At 36.1% G+C, this 17,778-nt stretch overlaps 1 protein-coding gene across 1 annotated transcript; it reads left to right on the top strand.

Annotated features, from left to right (window-relative positions):
• Positions 1-8,908: 8,908 nt before the first annotated feature.
• LOC149225776 (uncharacterized) lies at positions 8,909-14,127 on the top strand. The gene is made up of 4 exons (XM_089380015.1): positions 8,909-9,337; positions 9,899-10,071; positions 10,214-12,693; positions 12,842-14,127. Exons 1-4 carry the CDS (start codon positions 8,909-8,911, stop codon positions 14,125-14,127), a joined length of 4,368 nt encoding a protein of 1,455 aa, XP_089236141.1.
• The last annotated feature ends 3,651 nt before the right edge of the window (positions 14,128-17,778 follow it).

Here is a 17,778-nt window from a genome sequence, read left to right as displayed (position 1 = left end):
GGTAGGATTTGGGACCTATGAGAAACCCAAAAGGAATTTTGAAACCGGGGAGAAACGAATTTCCCGCTGCTAGAACTTATGGTCGAAGTGAGGAAAGAAAAAACCCTGAAACCTCTGTGAGCTGCAAGGAAAGCTACCGCCCCTGGAACCATGGAGGGGGGAGGCAAAAAAGTCAAATGGGGGAAGAGATAGAAAGGAGACAGGAGGGATTTTCATCTCCTAAGCATAGGAAAATGACCCAGTGGGGGTTCTTCTAGGTAGTGAATTGTTAAGAAAACTGTAACTCCTATGAGGACAGTAAGAAAGCCTCCAACCCATTTGACCATAAGAGGGGAAGGGGATACCTGGGGAAGCCTTGGGGAATGGGAATTGGGGAGGGCAATGAGAAGATGAAGGAGGCAACATTAGAGAGGCCTCAATGGGAGGGAGAAACAGCAATTAAAGAGAAAACTGAGAACGAGAAGGCAGAAAACCAAATAAAAAAATGGCAGAATATTACAGATGATAAAATTATTGGTTTTAATAAACTAATACTGGTTCACATTACAGGTATCATTAACCTAAGCGCTCACCAGTCCCTGGAACGCCAGCAACACAAACACGAAAAGCTGCAAGTAAGCAGAGATCGTGTTTGGAAAGAACAGGAGAAGATGGTAAAAGCAGGAGAGAAGGGACGGAAAAGGGGAGGAAGAACAGGAAATAAGGCCACCAGCGAGGCATCCGCGAGTAGACCACTGAGGAAAAGAGGAAGACGAACAGGAAAGGAGAGCATGCAAAATCTAATGCATGCCTACCATGTAGGAACCCCAGTAGAGGTTAAGGCGGTGATAGCTTCATGGGAAGCGAAGCTCAATGCCAATGTGGTAAATGAAGAAATCCCAAACTCTAACTGGGAGCACATAATTCAGGATTCGGGACACACCCATGGGCACCAAACATTATTCTGACAGACCATTCAGTTATATTGGGTCATGAAAAATATTATTGCAAAGGCAATGACAATGTATAAAGATAGAGAGGAGCCAGAAGAGGACAAACAGGAAGAGCTTAGCTTAAAATACATCCAGAAGGAGATCCAATTAGTACAGATGCAACAATACCACCATAACATAAACTTAAAGAGAATGGAAAAACAGATTCAGACACTGTTACAGAGTGAAGTGCCCGGGTCAAGTGCAAAAGATCCGGCTCCAATAGATTCTTTAGATGAATGAAACAGTGATACTGTTAGTTAAATTTTGTTATGATGTTGAATAGCATTTACTTTTCAAGAATTAAGCATATAATAGACATAGCAGCAAATGTAGCATGGATGATAAGAATTAAACTATTTAAATTTTGGACAGCCTTTGATGCTGACCGGTGGCCAACAGACCTGGTTTCTTGCGGGTAGGTTGAGGCCACCAGGTATATTTTGAAAGACATATATTACTACATGTTTATGGAAAATTAATAGAAAAGAGAAGAACTACCAAGCTTACACAAAAAAAATTATCAGACAAACTTTTCATGAAAAAATGGCCAACAACCATTTCACTAAAATCTTTGAAGAAGGTGCATTTTAAAGTCTCAAATCTTGATAAGGTATTCGTTGTTATGTTGTGTTGTCCTAAAGTTTTGATAAGGTAGGTGATGTTGTGTTGTCCTATGTTCTTCTAGGCTTTGAATAGTTACATCTAGTTTCTCCACACGTCTTCAATATATCTATAAACAAAGCCTTTTGAATAACTAGTGGGCATTAAAAGATCTCTCCAAAAAGCAAGTTTAATTACAATGGAAAACATGAGGACCACTAAAAACAACAGAAAAATATCTATCTTCACATAAATGATAAAGAGAATAGCTTATTATATTTCAATAATTATTATATTTCAATAGTATTTAAGAATTGAACCAATATGCTTAGATACCTTTAAAAAAATTGGTAAATAACCCATTATTTTGATGATAAAGGAAATAGTTTACTATATTTCATTAGTATTTGGGAATTGAATCAATATTCTCAGATGCCTTTAAAATTTTTGGTAAATAATTTATTATTTTTATATATTTAAAATGTGTGTATAATTGCCCACGGGGCTTTGGATTGACGGTGAATGGGTGCGATGTTAAGGCACTCCTTGCGATAGGTCACTGGTTCAATTCCCCGTGGGTACTTAGTTTAGTCTTAACCTAGAAAAAAAAAAATATGTGTGTATAATTTATGGCTAGAGTTTAATGATCATTATCTTATCCTGGAAATTTGAGTTTTTGCATGTAATGTAATGTAATATTTAATATTTATTCTAATTTTTTTATTGAAAGTTATTAAATTAATTATGAATCATATTGATATAGGGAAAATATAATTACAATTTTTTCACATACATTTTGATACTTTGTAATCTCTTTTATTAAATTTGAATGGAGTTAACTTTAAGTGAGACTTTTTGAAAAGATTTCCAATTTATTTTCTGATTTAATTGCAGGGATTTATTGAAATCACAACTTCCAAGTGCCCCAAGGGTTTTGAAGGTACTAAATCCATATATGAAAAAACTAATTTAAACAACAAAAATTAAGATTTCATCACAAATTGTTTTGTCCTGCCAAATATCCACTGAAAACTCCAAAAATCCACAAAAAACTCCAAAAAATCGCACTTAAAGTCAATTCCTATTTGAATTATATTAATTGGTTGAAATCTCACTTAAAATCTCATTTTTCTTTAGATTTTTTAAAAATAAAAATCATTTTGTTTTTTTATTTTTTAATTGAAAAATGTTAATTTTCTTTTACCATATTATTAATCTGCATTAGAATATTTTGTAAACTAAAAAAGTGCTTTCCCCCATGAATAATAATGAATAATACTGGAATAATTCACATATTTTATATGAAAATTATTCAACATTAATTGGAGACTTTCAACGCACTAAATATATACTTGAATTTACAGATGCTTAAAAGCGCTCAAATCTCCCCACATGCCTAAAATTCCTCAAATTTGTCACAGGTCTTAAAATAATTTGGGAAAATTATTATTATGAGCATTATTGGGGAAAATATTATAATGAGCATTATAAAACCACTCAAATCCTCTCTATAGATCGCCTTTTTTTAGTCAAGATGTTGCATATAGCGGGCTTTTGGGGAATATGAAAAACAAATGGATAAAAGTAAACATAATTCTAATTTTGAAAAGTGTGGCTCCCATATGCATGTATCTCATAGATTGCAGTTCCTTTCGAAATTACCCAACAAAAGAACTTTTTAGCATTAGAAGATAGGATTTTCTAGTATTCATTGACTAGAAACACTTGAATTTGTGGGAATGCATTTCCCAAACAAAAGAACTTTTAAGCATTAGAAGATAGGATTTTCTAGTATTCGTTGAATAGAAACACTAATTTGTGGAAATGCATATAGGAGAATTGCTTCCAAAGTTAGCTTTTTTGAGTGGAACCCATGGCCAAATGTTTAGACTCAAGGCATTAAGGCTATCATATTCATGGTTGCAAATCCAAGTAGCTTGTCAGTATGACCTAAAACATCAAGTATGCCTACTTCACACTAAGGAGTCACCAAAGGGCCAAATTCAAACATTTTATGTAAGTTTATTGAGGCCATCGTAAACTTATTGCAAAATGGTATTTATTTATCACTCAACATTTCTAAGTGTAGAGGCAACAATTTATATTACAAAGGAAACAATTTCAAACTCAGAAACATTTAGATCACAATAACATATGACATTTCTCTTTATCTATGCTCTTCTTCCATATGCTATAGACTCACGGTGTTTCCTTTGCAACATCTAATGTAAATGCTAGTTAATATATTTTTAAACACATGTTAATGTTACTTAACCTTATATATTAAAATACTTTATTTATGAGTCACATCATACATATTTTATTATTATTATTAATTTTTAAATAGCGCATATTAAAAATACTTTATTTATGAGTCATATCATATGTATCTTTTTATTATTAATAAATTTTAAATAATGCATATTAATTCTATATTACGAATGATATGAATTACTTCAAATCAATTTTGATAGATGAAGTTGATATTGTAAAAAAAAATTAAATGTGTCAGAAAATGAAAATATAACACAGACGCACATACTCTATCTATTTGTAAATTTCTTTTTTACGTGGATATCTAAAAAATTTATTTATGGCTTAGAGAGTATAAGAGATGTTTATCTTACTTACACTGAAAATGAAAAAATAACACACACATGTACTATATATTTGTAAATTTCTTTCATGTGGATATCTAAATATTTTATTTATGGCTTAGATTAAAAGTCAAATACTTTTAGCACATCTTTTTCACATTGGATTGTAATATCAATAAATCATAGATTTAACAATCATTAAGAGTGAACAAATTTCTTGAAGTACAAACTTCTTTTAAAATGTAAAACTTGAAAGAAGGTTTGCACCTAGAGAGATTTGATCCTTTTAGATTTTGATAGATCCATGGTTAAGAAGGATACATATATACAAAATGGTTTTCACGACATTTCTCTGGTTAAATAATAACTAAAATTTGGGAGAGATTTTAAAACTTGAGTTTAAGTTGTTTAATCTATAGAATTTGAGTGCCCAGAGGATTTTTCAAGACGCTCAATCAATTTATGCATTCAAAAATGCATTTCAAATAACAAAAAATCACATTCTTTCTTGAAATTGATTTGTTGTATTCCAGTGAAAAAGCATATTTCATATATATATGGGTGTGTAGACTATCTGTAAACTTTCAATTCCATCAAATATTTGATGAAATTCATAAATTTGACCTAAAAATGTATTAAATTTGACCTATCTGTAAACTTTCAATTCCATCAAATATTTGATGAAATTCTAAAATAACAAGACTACTTGAAATATTTTAATAGTGAGAATTTATTGTTAAAAAAAATTGGTAAATAACCCATTATTTTGATGATAAAGGAAATAGTTTACTATATTTCATTAGTATTTGGGAATTGAATCAATATTCTCAGATGCCTTTAAAATTTTTGGTAAATAATTTATTATTTTTATATATTTAAAATGTGTGTATAATTTATGGCTAGAGTTTAATGATCATTATCTTATCCTGGAAATTTGAGTTTTTGCATGTAATGTAATGTAATATTTAATATTTATTCTAATTTTTTTATTGAAAGTTATTAAATTAATTATGAATCATATTGATATAGGGAAAATATAATTACAATTTTTTCACATACATTTTGATACTTTGTAATCTCTTTTATTAAATTTGAATGGAGTTACCTTTAAGTGAGACTTTTTGAAAAGATTTCCAATTTATTTTCTGATTTAATTGCAGGGATTTATTGAAATCACAACTTCCAAGTGCTCCAAGGGTTTTCAAGGTACTAAATCCATATATGCAAAAACTAATTTAAACAACAAAAATTAAGATTTCATCACAAATTGTTTTGTCCTTGCCAAATATCCACTGAAAACTCCAAAAATCCACAAAAAACTCCAAAAAATCGCACTTAAAGTCAATTCCGATTTGAATTATATTAATTGGTTGAAATATCACTTAAAATCTCATTTTTCTTTAGATTTTTTAAAAATAAAAATCATTTTGTTTTTTTTTTTTTTTATTGAAAAATGTTAATTTTCTTTTACCATATTATTAATCTGCATTAGAATATTTTGTAAACTAAAAAAGTGCTTTCCCCAATGAATAATAATGAATAATACTGGAATAATTCACATATTTTATATGAAAATTATTCAACATTAATTGGAGACTTTCAACGCACTAAATATATACTTGAATTTACAGATGCTTAAAAGCGCTCAAATCTCCCCACATGCCTGAAATTCCTCAAATTTGTCACAGGCCTTAAAATAATTTGGGAAAATTATTATTATGAGCATTATTGGGGAAAATATTATAATGAGCATTATAAAACCACTCAAATCCTCTCTATAGATCGCCTTTTTTTTAGTCAAGATGTTGCATATAGTGGGCTTTTGGGGAATATGAAAAACAAATGGATAAAAGTAAACATAATTCTAATTTTGAAAAGTGTGGCTCCCATATGTGTGTATCTCATAGATTGCAGTTCCTTTCGAAATTACCCAACAAAAGAACTTTTTAGCATTAGAAGATAGGATTTTCTAGTATTCATTGACTAGAAACACTTGAATTTGTGGGAGTGCATTTCCCAAACAAAAGAACTTTTAAGCATTAGAAGATAGGATTTTCTAGTATTCGTTGAATAGAAACACTAATTTGTGGGAATGCATATAGGAGAATTGCTTCCAAAGTTAACTTTTTTGAGTGGAACCCATGGCCAAATGTTTAGACTCAAGGCATTAAGGCTATCATATTCATGATTGCAAATCCAAGTAGCTTGTCAGTATGACCTAAAACATCAAGTATGCCTACTTCACACTAAGGAGTCACCAAAGGGCCAAATTCAAACATTTTATGTAAGTTTATTGAGGCCATCGTAAACTTATTGCAAAATGGTATTTATTTATCACTCAACATTTCTAAGTGTAGAGGCAACAATTTATATTACAAAGGAAACAATTTCAAACTCGGAAACATTTAGATCACAATAACATATGACATTTCTCTTTATCTATGCTCTTCTTCCATATGCTATAGACTCACGGTGTTTCCTTTGCAACATCTAATGTAAATGCTAGTTAATATATTTTTAAACACATGTTAATGTTACTTAACCTTATATATTAAAATACTTTATTTATGAATCACATCATACATATTTTATTATTATTATTAATTTTTAAATAGTGCATATTAAAAATACTTTATTTATGAGTCATATCATATATATCTTTTTATTATTAATAAATTTTAAATAGTGCATATTAATTCTATATTACGAATGGTATGAATTACTTCAAATCAATTTTGATAGATGAAGTTGATATTGTAAAAAAAAATTTAAATGTGTCAGAAAATGAAAATATAACACAGACGCACATACTCTATCTATTTGTAAATTTCTTTTTTACGTGGATATCTAAAAAATTTATTTATGGCTTAGAGAGTATAAGAGATGTTTATCTTACTTACACTGGAAATGAAAATATAACACACACATGTACTATATATTTGTAAATTTCTTTCATGTGGATATCTAAATATTTTATTTATGGCTTAGATTAAAAGTCAAATACTTTTAGCACATCTTTTTCACATTGGATTGTAATATCAATAAATCATAGATTTAACAATCATTAAGAGTGAACAAATTTCTTGAAGTACAAACTTCTTTTAAAATGTAAAACTTGAAAGAAGGTTTGCACCTAGAGAGATTTGATCCTTTTAGATTTTGATAGATCCATGGTTAAGAAGGATATATATATACAAAATGGTTTTCACGACATTTCTCTGGTTAAATAATAACTAAAATTTGGGAGAGATTTTAAAACTTGAGTTTAAGTTGTTTAATCTATAGAATTTGAGTGCCCAGAGGATTTTTCAAGACGCTCAATCAATTTATGCATTCAAAAATGCATTTCAAATAACAAAAAATCACATTCTTTCTTGAAATTGATTTGTTGTATTCCAGTGAAAAAGCATATTTCATATATATGTGGGTGTGTAGACTATCTGTAAACTTTCAATTCCATCAAATATTTGATGAAATTCATAAATTTGACCTAAAAATGTATTAAATTTGACCTATCTGTAAACTTTCAATTCCATCAAATATTTGATGAAATTCTAAAATAACAAGACTACTTGAAATATTTTAATAGTGAGAATTTATTGTTATCAATTAATTTATTCAGTATACTTTAATTACATTTTATGTAAACATTTTAACTCATTTTATGTAAACATTTTGACTTGAAAATTACATAAAAATAAAATAAAATAATTGAAATTAAAAATAATAATAATAATAATAAGTAAAAAAAAAAATTACCTCATGGTTTTTTGGTTGAGTTCTTGACAACCCATAGTATATAGTATAGCCTATTTAAAGACGTGAATATATATATATATATATATATATATATAACCAACCTAGTTCAATCTTAGCCCATGATGTATTTGCAATGAAAGAGATCAAATATCTCAAGGTGAAAATTTTTCTTCAAGTTTTGCATTCAAATAAGAAGTTTGCACATTGAGAGATTTGATTCCTCTAAGTCTTTGATAAAGCCAAGGTTAAAATGCATCTATGCTCGTATAATATATGAATAGTTTTTTTTCTAGTTATATATAATATATACATAATTGACATTGAAATATTTTACTTAAAATTAATATCAAAATATTTTTATTTGTGAATCACATTGTCCACATCAAAATATTATTGATATATTTTAAATTATATCTCCTTCAAGAAGTAATAAGTTTTTTATTATTTTAATTATTTTTTGCATTTTACAATAAAATATTTTATTAGGCAAAATACACGAAAAATTTGATGCCTCGAGGGCCTTGCGGCTGCTGGAGCTCGTGACCTTCCCGCGCACCACTGCCTTCGCCCTCCAGGCCCTGCCTGGTCGGGCCTCTGAGCCTCGTACCCTCTGTGCTTGTCGTTTTGCGCTGGCCTCTCCCTCGGGGACCCAGCTCCCTCTCCCGTGCTTGTCGTTTTGTATCTCCCGTCGCTCCCAGCGGGCCTGCAATGGCAGGGACCGCTTCCCCCCCTCCAGCTTCAGAGAACCATGAAGAAATCTTTGCCTCTCTCTTTTCTGAACCCTCAGACGACAGACCACGCCCCTCAGTTACTAAGTTCATCAAAAAGCTGGATGAAATCCCTGAGGTAAATCTCCCTCCATCCCTTCCAAGGAAATCGGCAATAGCTCTTGCAGAAAGAGGCCTTGTAGGCCAGTTCACCGGCCTCTGGCCTTCCCCGAGATCAGTCCAAAAATGGGTGGAGCGTAACTGGAGTGCAATGATTCAAGGAAAGATCGCCATCAGATTCTGCGGACGCGGATACTATACTTTTCTGTTTGAGTCGAAAGAAGACAAGAATCTCATCTTCCGCAATGGACCTTATTTCATGGACACAAGAGGACTCTATTTGAACAGATGGACCCCGGACTTCGATCCGGAAATGGATATCCCAAACGCAGTTCCTGTTTGGGTGCGGCTCCCTCATTTGCCGCTTCACTGCTGGGGGGATGAATCAGTAAAAGCAATAGGTAATGCAGTCGGAAAATACATTGACAGATCTGAGCCAAGGGAGAACATGCACGCGTGCGCAAGGATCTGCGTCGAAGTTGACCTAGGGAAAGGCCTGCCAGAAGCTATAAAGATAAAGGTGGACCAATGGATGCACATTCAGCAGCTGGATTACGAGCAGCTCCCCTTCAAATGCAAGGTATGTCACGAGTATGGCCACTTCGCCAATAGATGTAGCAAGTTAAAAGCAAATGAAGTAGAAAATAATGAGGAAAGTGCAGAGGCTTCATGGGAACATGTAAAAAGAAAAAAGCCCTCCCTTAACCAGGGAACCAGCTTCAAAACCCCTCCGGCAACAAGCCTCCCCCCCCCTCCTCCTCCCTCTAACTCAGCCTTCCCCTCATCCTCCAACCCTTTTGAATCTTTATCCGCTGAAGATCTGTCCTCCCCCCCCAGTCCCCTCGCCCAGCCTCTCCCCGCTCGATCCCCCCCCCATCCCCCCCTCCCACCATTGAAAGAATCCTCACTAGAAACAAAGCGAAAGAAGCCAACCAGCCCTCAGACCCCCCGAGAAAAGTGGGTAGGAAGACAAACAAAGAACTCAGGGATGAAACAGCCGCTAAGGAGATGGCAACCGGAACACAGCAACCTATGGATTCATATCTAGGAAAGTTAAAAGGGAGTGGAGAAAAGGCAAAGGAGAAGTCCGGATCCCACCCAACAAACGGTAAATAATGATCTTGGTCTCTTGGAACTGTAGGGGGATGGGCTCTTCCTTAAAGTTGAAAGCAATCAAGGATCTTCTAAATCAGGAACAGCCAGACATTCTTCTAATCCAGGAGACCAAAATCACCGAGCAGGACTTTCTTCATCAAACCCAACAATTCAAAAATTTTACAGGTCTATCAAAAGGCTCAGATGGGGCATCAGGAGGTATAGGAACATTATGGAGCAAAAACAAATGGGAGATCACCAACTCACACCTATGCAACTGGTGGATCAGAGCAGACTTGAAAAACAAAAGCACTCAGGAAGTTTATCACATCTACAACATATATGCCCCAAATCACTACAGGGACAAAGCTAGCTGTTGGAATTCTATAGAGGCAGATCTTCTCGCTGCTCAAAACAGCCGGATAATTCTTGGGGGAGACATGAACTTAATAAGACAGGTGGAGGAAAAATATGGTGGAAATTACCATGCAGACCCCTCTCGAGACAAGCTAGAATCCATCATTCAGTCTTTCAACTTGATCGACACCCCTCTGTCAAATGGCAAATACACATGGACCAATAAAAGATCAGGATCTCAAAATATCAAGGAGAGACTGGACAGGTTCTTAATTCAAGAAGAAGTAGCAGGAAATTTTCAGTCCATCAGGAGCCATTTAATTCATGGCTCAGCTTCGGATCACAAGCCAGTGTCTCTCATTTTGGACAAAGGAATAAATTTGGGGCCACTCCCCTTCAAATACAATAAAACCTGGGACCTCCACGAAGACTTCCGCACTCTAATCCAAAATCAGTGGGCTAAGGAAGTAATAGGGTCGCCGCACTTTGTCTGGGAAACAAAACTGAAACAGCTGCGGACAGTCATAAAGCAGTGGGCGAAAGAGGTGGCGATCTCGGAACGGAGAAAAAAAACAGATCTGCTTGCAGAGATGGAGCTCTGGCACAAAGAGAAAGAGCATATCCAATACACAGTTGAGGATTTAGAGAGGGAAAAAAATATGTACAAGGAACTCTACCGTCAAAACCGCGTGGAGGAAGAGGAGCAAAGAGCGAAATCCCGCTGCTTATGGTTGAAAGCTGGGGACAAAAACACCTCTTTCTTCCACAACAACATCAAAATTAGAAGAGCTGGCAATCAAATAGACAAAATCGAGGCTGATGGGAAAGTGCTGAAGGGCCAAGAAGAAATAAAAAACGCAGCCTATAATCACTTCAAGGCCCTCCTCTCAGCAGATCCTCAACAAATAGACAGCGCTGATTTCCTCAGTATAATAGAGAGCAAACTATCAGAGGATCATAATAAAGAGCTGGAACAAGACCTCACTGAAGAGGAAATCAGAGCGGCGACCTTCAGCATGCAGCAAGACAAGGCTCCGGGCCCGGACGGTTATACGGTAGCTTTCTACAGGCAACATTGGGAAACAATCAAAAAGGATTTTGTGAGAATGATAAAGAATGTTTTCAGAAATCACAAGCTGGGAGAAAACACAAAATCTTCCCACATTGCTCTGATTCCTAAGGAAGCAAACCCCACCTCATTTGACAGATTTCGCCCTATTTCGCTCTGCAATGTCTCATACAAGATTATAACAAAAATAATCGCCAATAGGCTAAAGAAATTTCTCCCTCTTTTAGTCTCTGAAAACCAGGGAGGCTTTGTCCCAAGCAGGCAAATCACAGACAACGTCATATTAATTCAGGAAGCCATACACAGCAGCCTTAATAGAGGAGAGCGCGGAATGATAATCAAACTGGATATGGCCAACGCATTCGATCGGGTGGATCACTCTTTTCTAAGAGCAGCTCTAAAAAAATTTGGGTTCTCTTCCAACTTTATCAGCATCATCAATGGCTGTATCTCCAATCCTTGGACCGCACCCTTGATCAATGGCCGTCCTAGCAAGTACTTCAGAAGTTCCAGGGGGCTGAGACAAGGCTGCCCTCTCTCCCCTTTCCTTTACATACTTATGGCTGAGACCTTGAGCATTCATCTAGATCATCTTCGCAGCAACAAAGAGATTACGGGAATAAGCATTGAAAGAGGGATAAAGGAGATAAATCACTCGCTCTTCGCGGATGATACTCTCTTAATTGGGGGAGCCTCCAGTCTGATGGCAAGGAGATTCAAAAGAGTTTTGGATGCCTTCCTCTCAGCCTCTGGGGGCAAACTGAACAACAGGAAATGTAAAATTTATACATGGAATGTTTCCTTCCAGATTCAACAAAGAATATCCCTGATTTTGGACATTCCAATACAAAGAAATTGGAGCTCCTTCTCTTACTTGGGTTTGCCTCTGGCAAAAGAACCTATCAAAGCTGAGGTCTGGACAAAACATATAGAAAAGATGAGAGGTCTCCTCCAGAGTTGGGGAGCCTCTTGGCTCAACTTAGCCGGCAGAACCATCCTCATCAAGGTTGTTCTTTCAGGCCTCCCAATCTACCAATACGCGGTAATCATGGCCCCAGCCAGCATCCACAAACATATGGAACTTATTATGAGAAGTTTCCTCTGGCAGGGAGGAAAACAGGAATCCAAGAAATTCAGCCTCGTCAATTGGGATCAGGTCACTCTCCCTTATGAAAAAGGAGGCCTCTCCTTAAAAATTCCAAGTCTTTCCAATCAGGCTCTGGGGCTCAAACTGATCTGGAAGATTCTCTCAGGGAACGGATCGTGGTGGGTGGAGACTATAAAAAGAAAATACCTCAGAGGCTCGAACTCCAACATACTCATCGAACCAATTGTGGACAGGCCTTGCACCCCGATGTGGAGACTTATTAAAAAAGTTCTGCCTCACTTTAAAGAAAATGCCTCCAAACTCCCAGGTAATGGAAGGGATACCAAGATATGGACCGACAGAATAATGGGCTCAAATCCGAGAAACCTTCTCCAAGGCCTCCGGCCACTGCAAGATTGGATGGAGGAACGAAAGTTAACCACCCTGTTTGACATATCTTCCTGGAATCAAAACAGATGGCTCGATTGGAAGGATTTGCAACCGCACCCCCCCCCCCGACCTCAGAGAGCTATGGCTCAATCTAAGACATTCTCTCTCTGGTTCTGCTCCAACCAACATGGGGACTGAAGATAGATACATCTGGGACACCTGTGGAGGGAACTTCACGGTGAAAGAAGGATACAAATCCTTGCAAAACATAACTCCCACAGCAAACTGGAATCTCCACACAGCTGCTTGGAAGTCAGAATGCCTTCCAAAGGTGAAACACTTTAACTGGACTCTTTTAAAAGGGAAAATTCTTACAGCGGAGAACTTAAGGAAGAGAGGAATTCAAGGCCCCTCGATTTGTTGTTTCTGCCGAGCAGAGGAGGAGTCCATCCAACATACCCTCTTACTCTGTCCCTTCGCTCAGAGTTGTTGGAAGCAGCTGACAAGTCCCATGGAAGCCCGAGAAAGCTTTGATCAGGTCTACAATCTCCAGAAAAATTGGAAGAAAGGTTACCCCTTCTCCAGAAAAGGCAAGAACAATCTAATCAGAGTGTGGAAATGCATCCCTGCCACCCTTTGCTGGAACCTCTGGCTAGCCAGAAACAATCATGTATTCAACAACAAACAGCCTAATATGGCCAATATCCTTGCAAAGACAATCGCCAGTATTTCTGAAGCTATTAGTGCAAACTACATAGCTCTCCCAGACCAGACGAGCTGGGCTCAAGAAGAGAGAAACTGGTACAACAAGTTCAACATTAACCACTCTCAAATTCACCCCCCCCAGGCCAAAGCTTATCAGAATCGGCCCAACTGGAAACTCAGAGGATCCAAAGATGAGATATATCAATGGATCCTCAATCAGAAGCGCTCTTTCCTCCTCTTTGATGGCGCTTCGAAGAACAACCCCGGGAAAGCCGGAGCAGGGGGTATAATCAAAGATCACAATGGGAAAACCATTCTCAGCTACGAATGGGGATTGGGGAATGCCTCCAATAACGCTGCTGAAGCCTATAGCCTCCTCCTGGGCACTTCAATTTTGTCTAGACTGGGCTTAAGGAATGTAATAATTCTGGGGGACTCGGCCATCATCATCGCCGCCATGACCACAGGTAAAGAGTTCATTAAGGTTGGCCTTAACAACATCAAGACCAGGATTCTTGACAATCTCAGGCACATGGGCAACACAACGTTCCTTCATGTGCTAAGAGAAAGCAATACAGAAGCTGATTCCTTAGCAAACAAGGCAGTCAACAGGCAACAAGGACAAGTTCGAGAGAATGAAAGGCTTTATGAAAAGGCAATCCCGTAGGAGATCAAGCTGTCAGACAGCTCATCCGATCAGCACCCCCAGAACTCGACCTAACAGCAGTCATTTCATTAGTTCTTCCTTCCTCGATCCTCACTACGCCTCCATTACGCTGTCTTTCCCTCTATCCATCGCTTCCAGAGCAATGCATCCTCTTTCTTCTCGTGACCTCCCCCCTGCAATTTCAGGTAAACGTCCCCTCCGCCTCCTCTCTGACTGCACCACGAATCTGGAACAGGATATGCACTCATCCCTCACAAATAAAAATAATCCGCATCTCCATCATGACTGGCCTCCCGCTTTCCTTTATATACACTTCCCTTCCCCCGATCGCCACAGAACTTCTCTGCTTCTTCAGAATCAGACTTGCAAATTTGCGCGCTCAGAGAGGGGCAGTTTTGCTCCCACCAGCAGAAGCAAACAGTGCGCTCTCAAGACACTGTTGTCTCTCTCGCACGACCTCTTCAGCATCAAGCGAGGCAGTCAGCAGAGCAATCACGAAGAGCTCGCTCCCTTCACAGCCTTCAGGTATAAATCGGACCACTCTCAAGCTATTTGTTTGCTAACTCACCTTTTCTTAGCAATGGCAGAGCCCTCAGAGAGCAGACAGCAGCAAGAAGCTCAGGAGGGTCAGGAGCAGCAAGAGAACCCGTTGGACCGAGTGCTCGGAAATAACACCTGTACTCTCTGTAAAGAACACTGCTTTATGATAGCACGGTTTGTCAAACACCACAACGAGCTCAGAAATGACTTCCAAGCTGACAGCAGGTCCAAGCGGAAAAAGCTAGAAAAACAAAAGAAAGAGATAGAGAGCCTCAAGGAAAAGTGCCAACACCTGGAGGAGGCCATCGCCCACATAAAGAATATTACAGAGAGTATGCAAGCAGAGGCATCCACTAAGGCAAGCCAAAAGGAGCATCAGAAGGAAGACCAGAAGGAAGACACAGTTAATCAGTTTTGGTTAATTTTTATATGTCAAGCAAAGTTTGTCTCCTAGCCGGCCTTTTTGTCAGACAGTATAGTCGTTATCTATTCCAACATATTCTCTTTAAGTTAAACTCTCAGAAGCCAAGGGCTGCGACCCTATTCTGGACTTCTTCCCACCTTCTTCTTCTCGCATCCTATGTAACAGCTCCTGCTTAATGCAGTTTTTTATAATACAAGAGTAGACGACCATGTTAAAAAAATAAAAAATAAAAAAAAAAATAAATAAAAAAAAAATATTTTATTATAATAAACATTAAAATATATTTTATAAAATTGATACTAAAATAAATTAGTTAATATAGATATTCAAATAATTTATATACATATGAAATTTAACTTGAAATAAATTAATTAATCTAAATATTAAAAAAATTATAATGATTTATTAAAAATATTTTTAAAACCATAAGAAATATGCATCTCTCCCCGGACACTAACAGAAAAAGTTGACCTATCTCAACGTTACATTTTGTGAAAGAAGTTTATGCGAATATAGTTGACGTTGATTATCGCTCCATGACCGGCAATCGTCCCAGGAAATTCATCAACGACAGAGACAAAAGGTAAAATAAACTGTGAGGGTGTTTTGCTTGGTATTTTTAACTTTTTTTAACTTTTATCACGGTCTAGCAGAGCGATTTTAACAATGTGCAGTGCCGAGGAGTTTGTTGGGTTAAAATAATATTAAAATATGGTTATTTCCGATAGTAGATTATTTTCGAGTTTACTATTCAATAAAATTTATAAATATTTAACTAATATTAAAATACCATGCAATATATTATGTGCTATGAAATTATTAATTTAAAATCACAATCCCAAAACCATGTTTATAGATTTTTGGAGCAATTTCTAGTCATAATATTACAGTATACGTTTATTTTATTTATTTATTTAGTTTTACACACAATAATCTCTCACTTGAGACCGCATACAAATTTCTTTCTCTTTGTTATTGATCTTTTTTTTAGAGTCTTTTTTTATCATTTTTGCAACATATCAGCGAAGGTTCTAAAAATATCTTGCTTATCCTTTGGAAAAAAAAATTGTTAACATATCAATTGGGTTGTCATGTATAAAAGACAAGGTAAATAGTTATAATCATGAACACAAAATAGAAACAATCACATGTATATCTATCCTAGGAAAACCCATCTTAAATTAAATATTTGATCAAAACCTCAAGATCGGTGAGCCCCACATGTGCACAACCCTCCCGCACAACCCTCTTGCACAACCCTTGGCTCCCTTGGCACTGGGGAGCCGAGACTTGCTCAACCCTTGGCCCCTTGCAATGGCATGAGAGCCCACACTTGCTCAACCCACGAAACTTTACAATGGAGACTAATAAGCCTATTTATAAGCTTTTTTCCATCCAAATACAACTAGTATTATACCATGGACCACAAAATTATGTGCCCTAACCACTAGCTATCACTCCCTAGTCAAAATTAATCCTAATAATTATCAAAACCATGAGAAAAGACTATGCATTAAATGTGGATATTGACATAACATATACAATTCAGACATTTTCATATCTCATTTACTTGGAAGCCAAGCAATTGTATTAATGGATCCCCAGTTCACCAAATTCGTTCTACAAAATGAGGGGAGGTTCTTTCAAGTTCATTACCCAAAGGCACTAAAGGCTTTGATAGGCGACTATAGGCTGCGCTCGGTGCATGGCAATCTTCGAAGGAAGCTCCATTGAATAGCGGTGATTTTTTTGAGGTTTGAGAGACAAAAATTCAATTTCAGGGAGGATATTCAGAAGGAGGAGATCCAAAATCTCCCAGCATGTTATCTTGTCAATTAGGTACATTTTGGCATTGCTAGATTGATGTCTGGTTGCCCATTGTTTGGGCTATATCCTAGTTTCCCTATGGAGTTTCTTTGAGGGGCTTTCGTCCCATACCTTGATATTAGTTATATGTAATATGGGGATTAGTCAGCCACATATGCTATATGTATGTTTATGTTGAAACATATTTTTCTCTAATAGAAAGTTGTTTTTCTTTTCTGGAAAAAGATGGGTAGACAAGAAGGAAATTTCTCTGCAGAATGAATGTCATTGATAAGCGAGCTTCAAATTCATGTTGTTTGTAATTTTTTTTTGGCTTTAGATTTTTGTAATATTATTTTGGATTTGATCAGAAAATTTTGAGAACATTTTAAAAGAGACAAACAAGATTTGTGAACTATTCGTTAACTATACCAATGCAATGATCGCCATTCCCATCAAAAATTTTGGTTCCACCTATGCAAAGCGGTTAAGGTCTCACAATTGTAAATTGTAATGTATCTTTTTAAGTAAATTTGTAAAATACACTTAAGATACCGTAAGCTTTATAGTTATGAAAATAAAGCTTAAATGAATTAAAATAACTTCATTTTACTATACTCTAACTTTGTTTTTACATTTATGAAAATAGAGTTTTAAAGAATTGTACTTTATGATGTTGTAGGCCAGGGAGGTTCTCATAAGAAAGGTTTCCAACATAATACAAGAGAAGGGATCTATTATTTTTTGTAGCATCGGATGTGTTCTAGCCACGAAATTTAGTGTAGAGGCTAGAATACATGAGATCTTCAAAATCCAGAAATTGTTTCTAGAAGTTTCACCTAGAAGTGTCTCAATTAGATTATTAGTCATTTTTTAAATAT

Source organism: Pinus tabuliformis, chromosome J, assembly GCF_031772625.1.
Source record: "Pinus tabuliformis cultivar Carrire ecotype Pingquan chromosome J, CPIR1, whole genome shotgun sequence".
NCBI classification, from domain to species: Eukaryota; Viridiplantae; Streptophyta; class Pinopsida; order Pinales; family Pinaceae; genus Pinus; species Pinus tabuliformis.
Note: the sequence above shows the minus strand (reverse complement) of the source record. Positions and strands in the feature narration are given on the sequence as shown.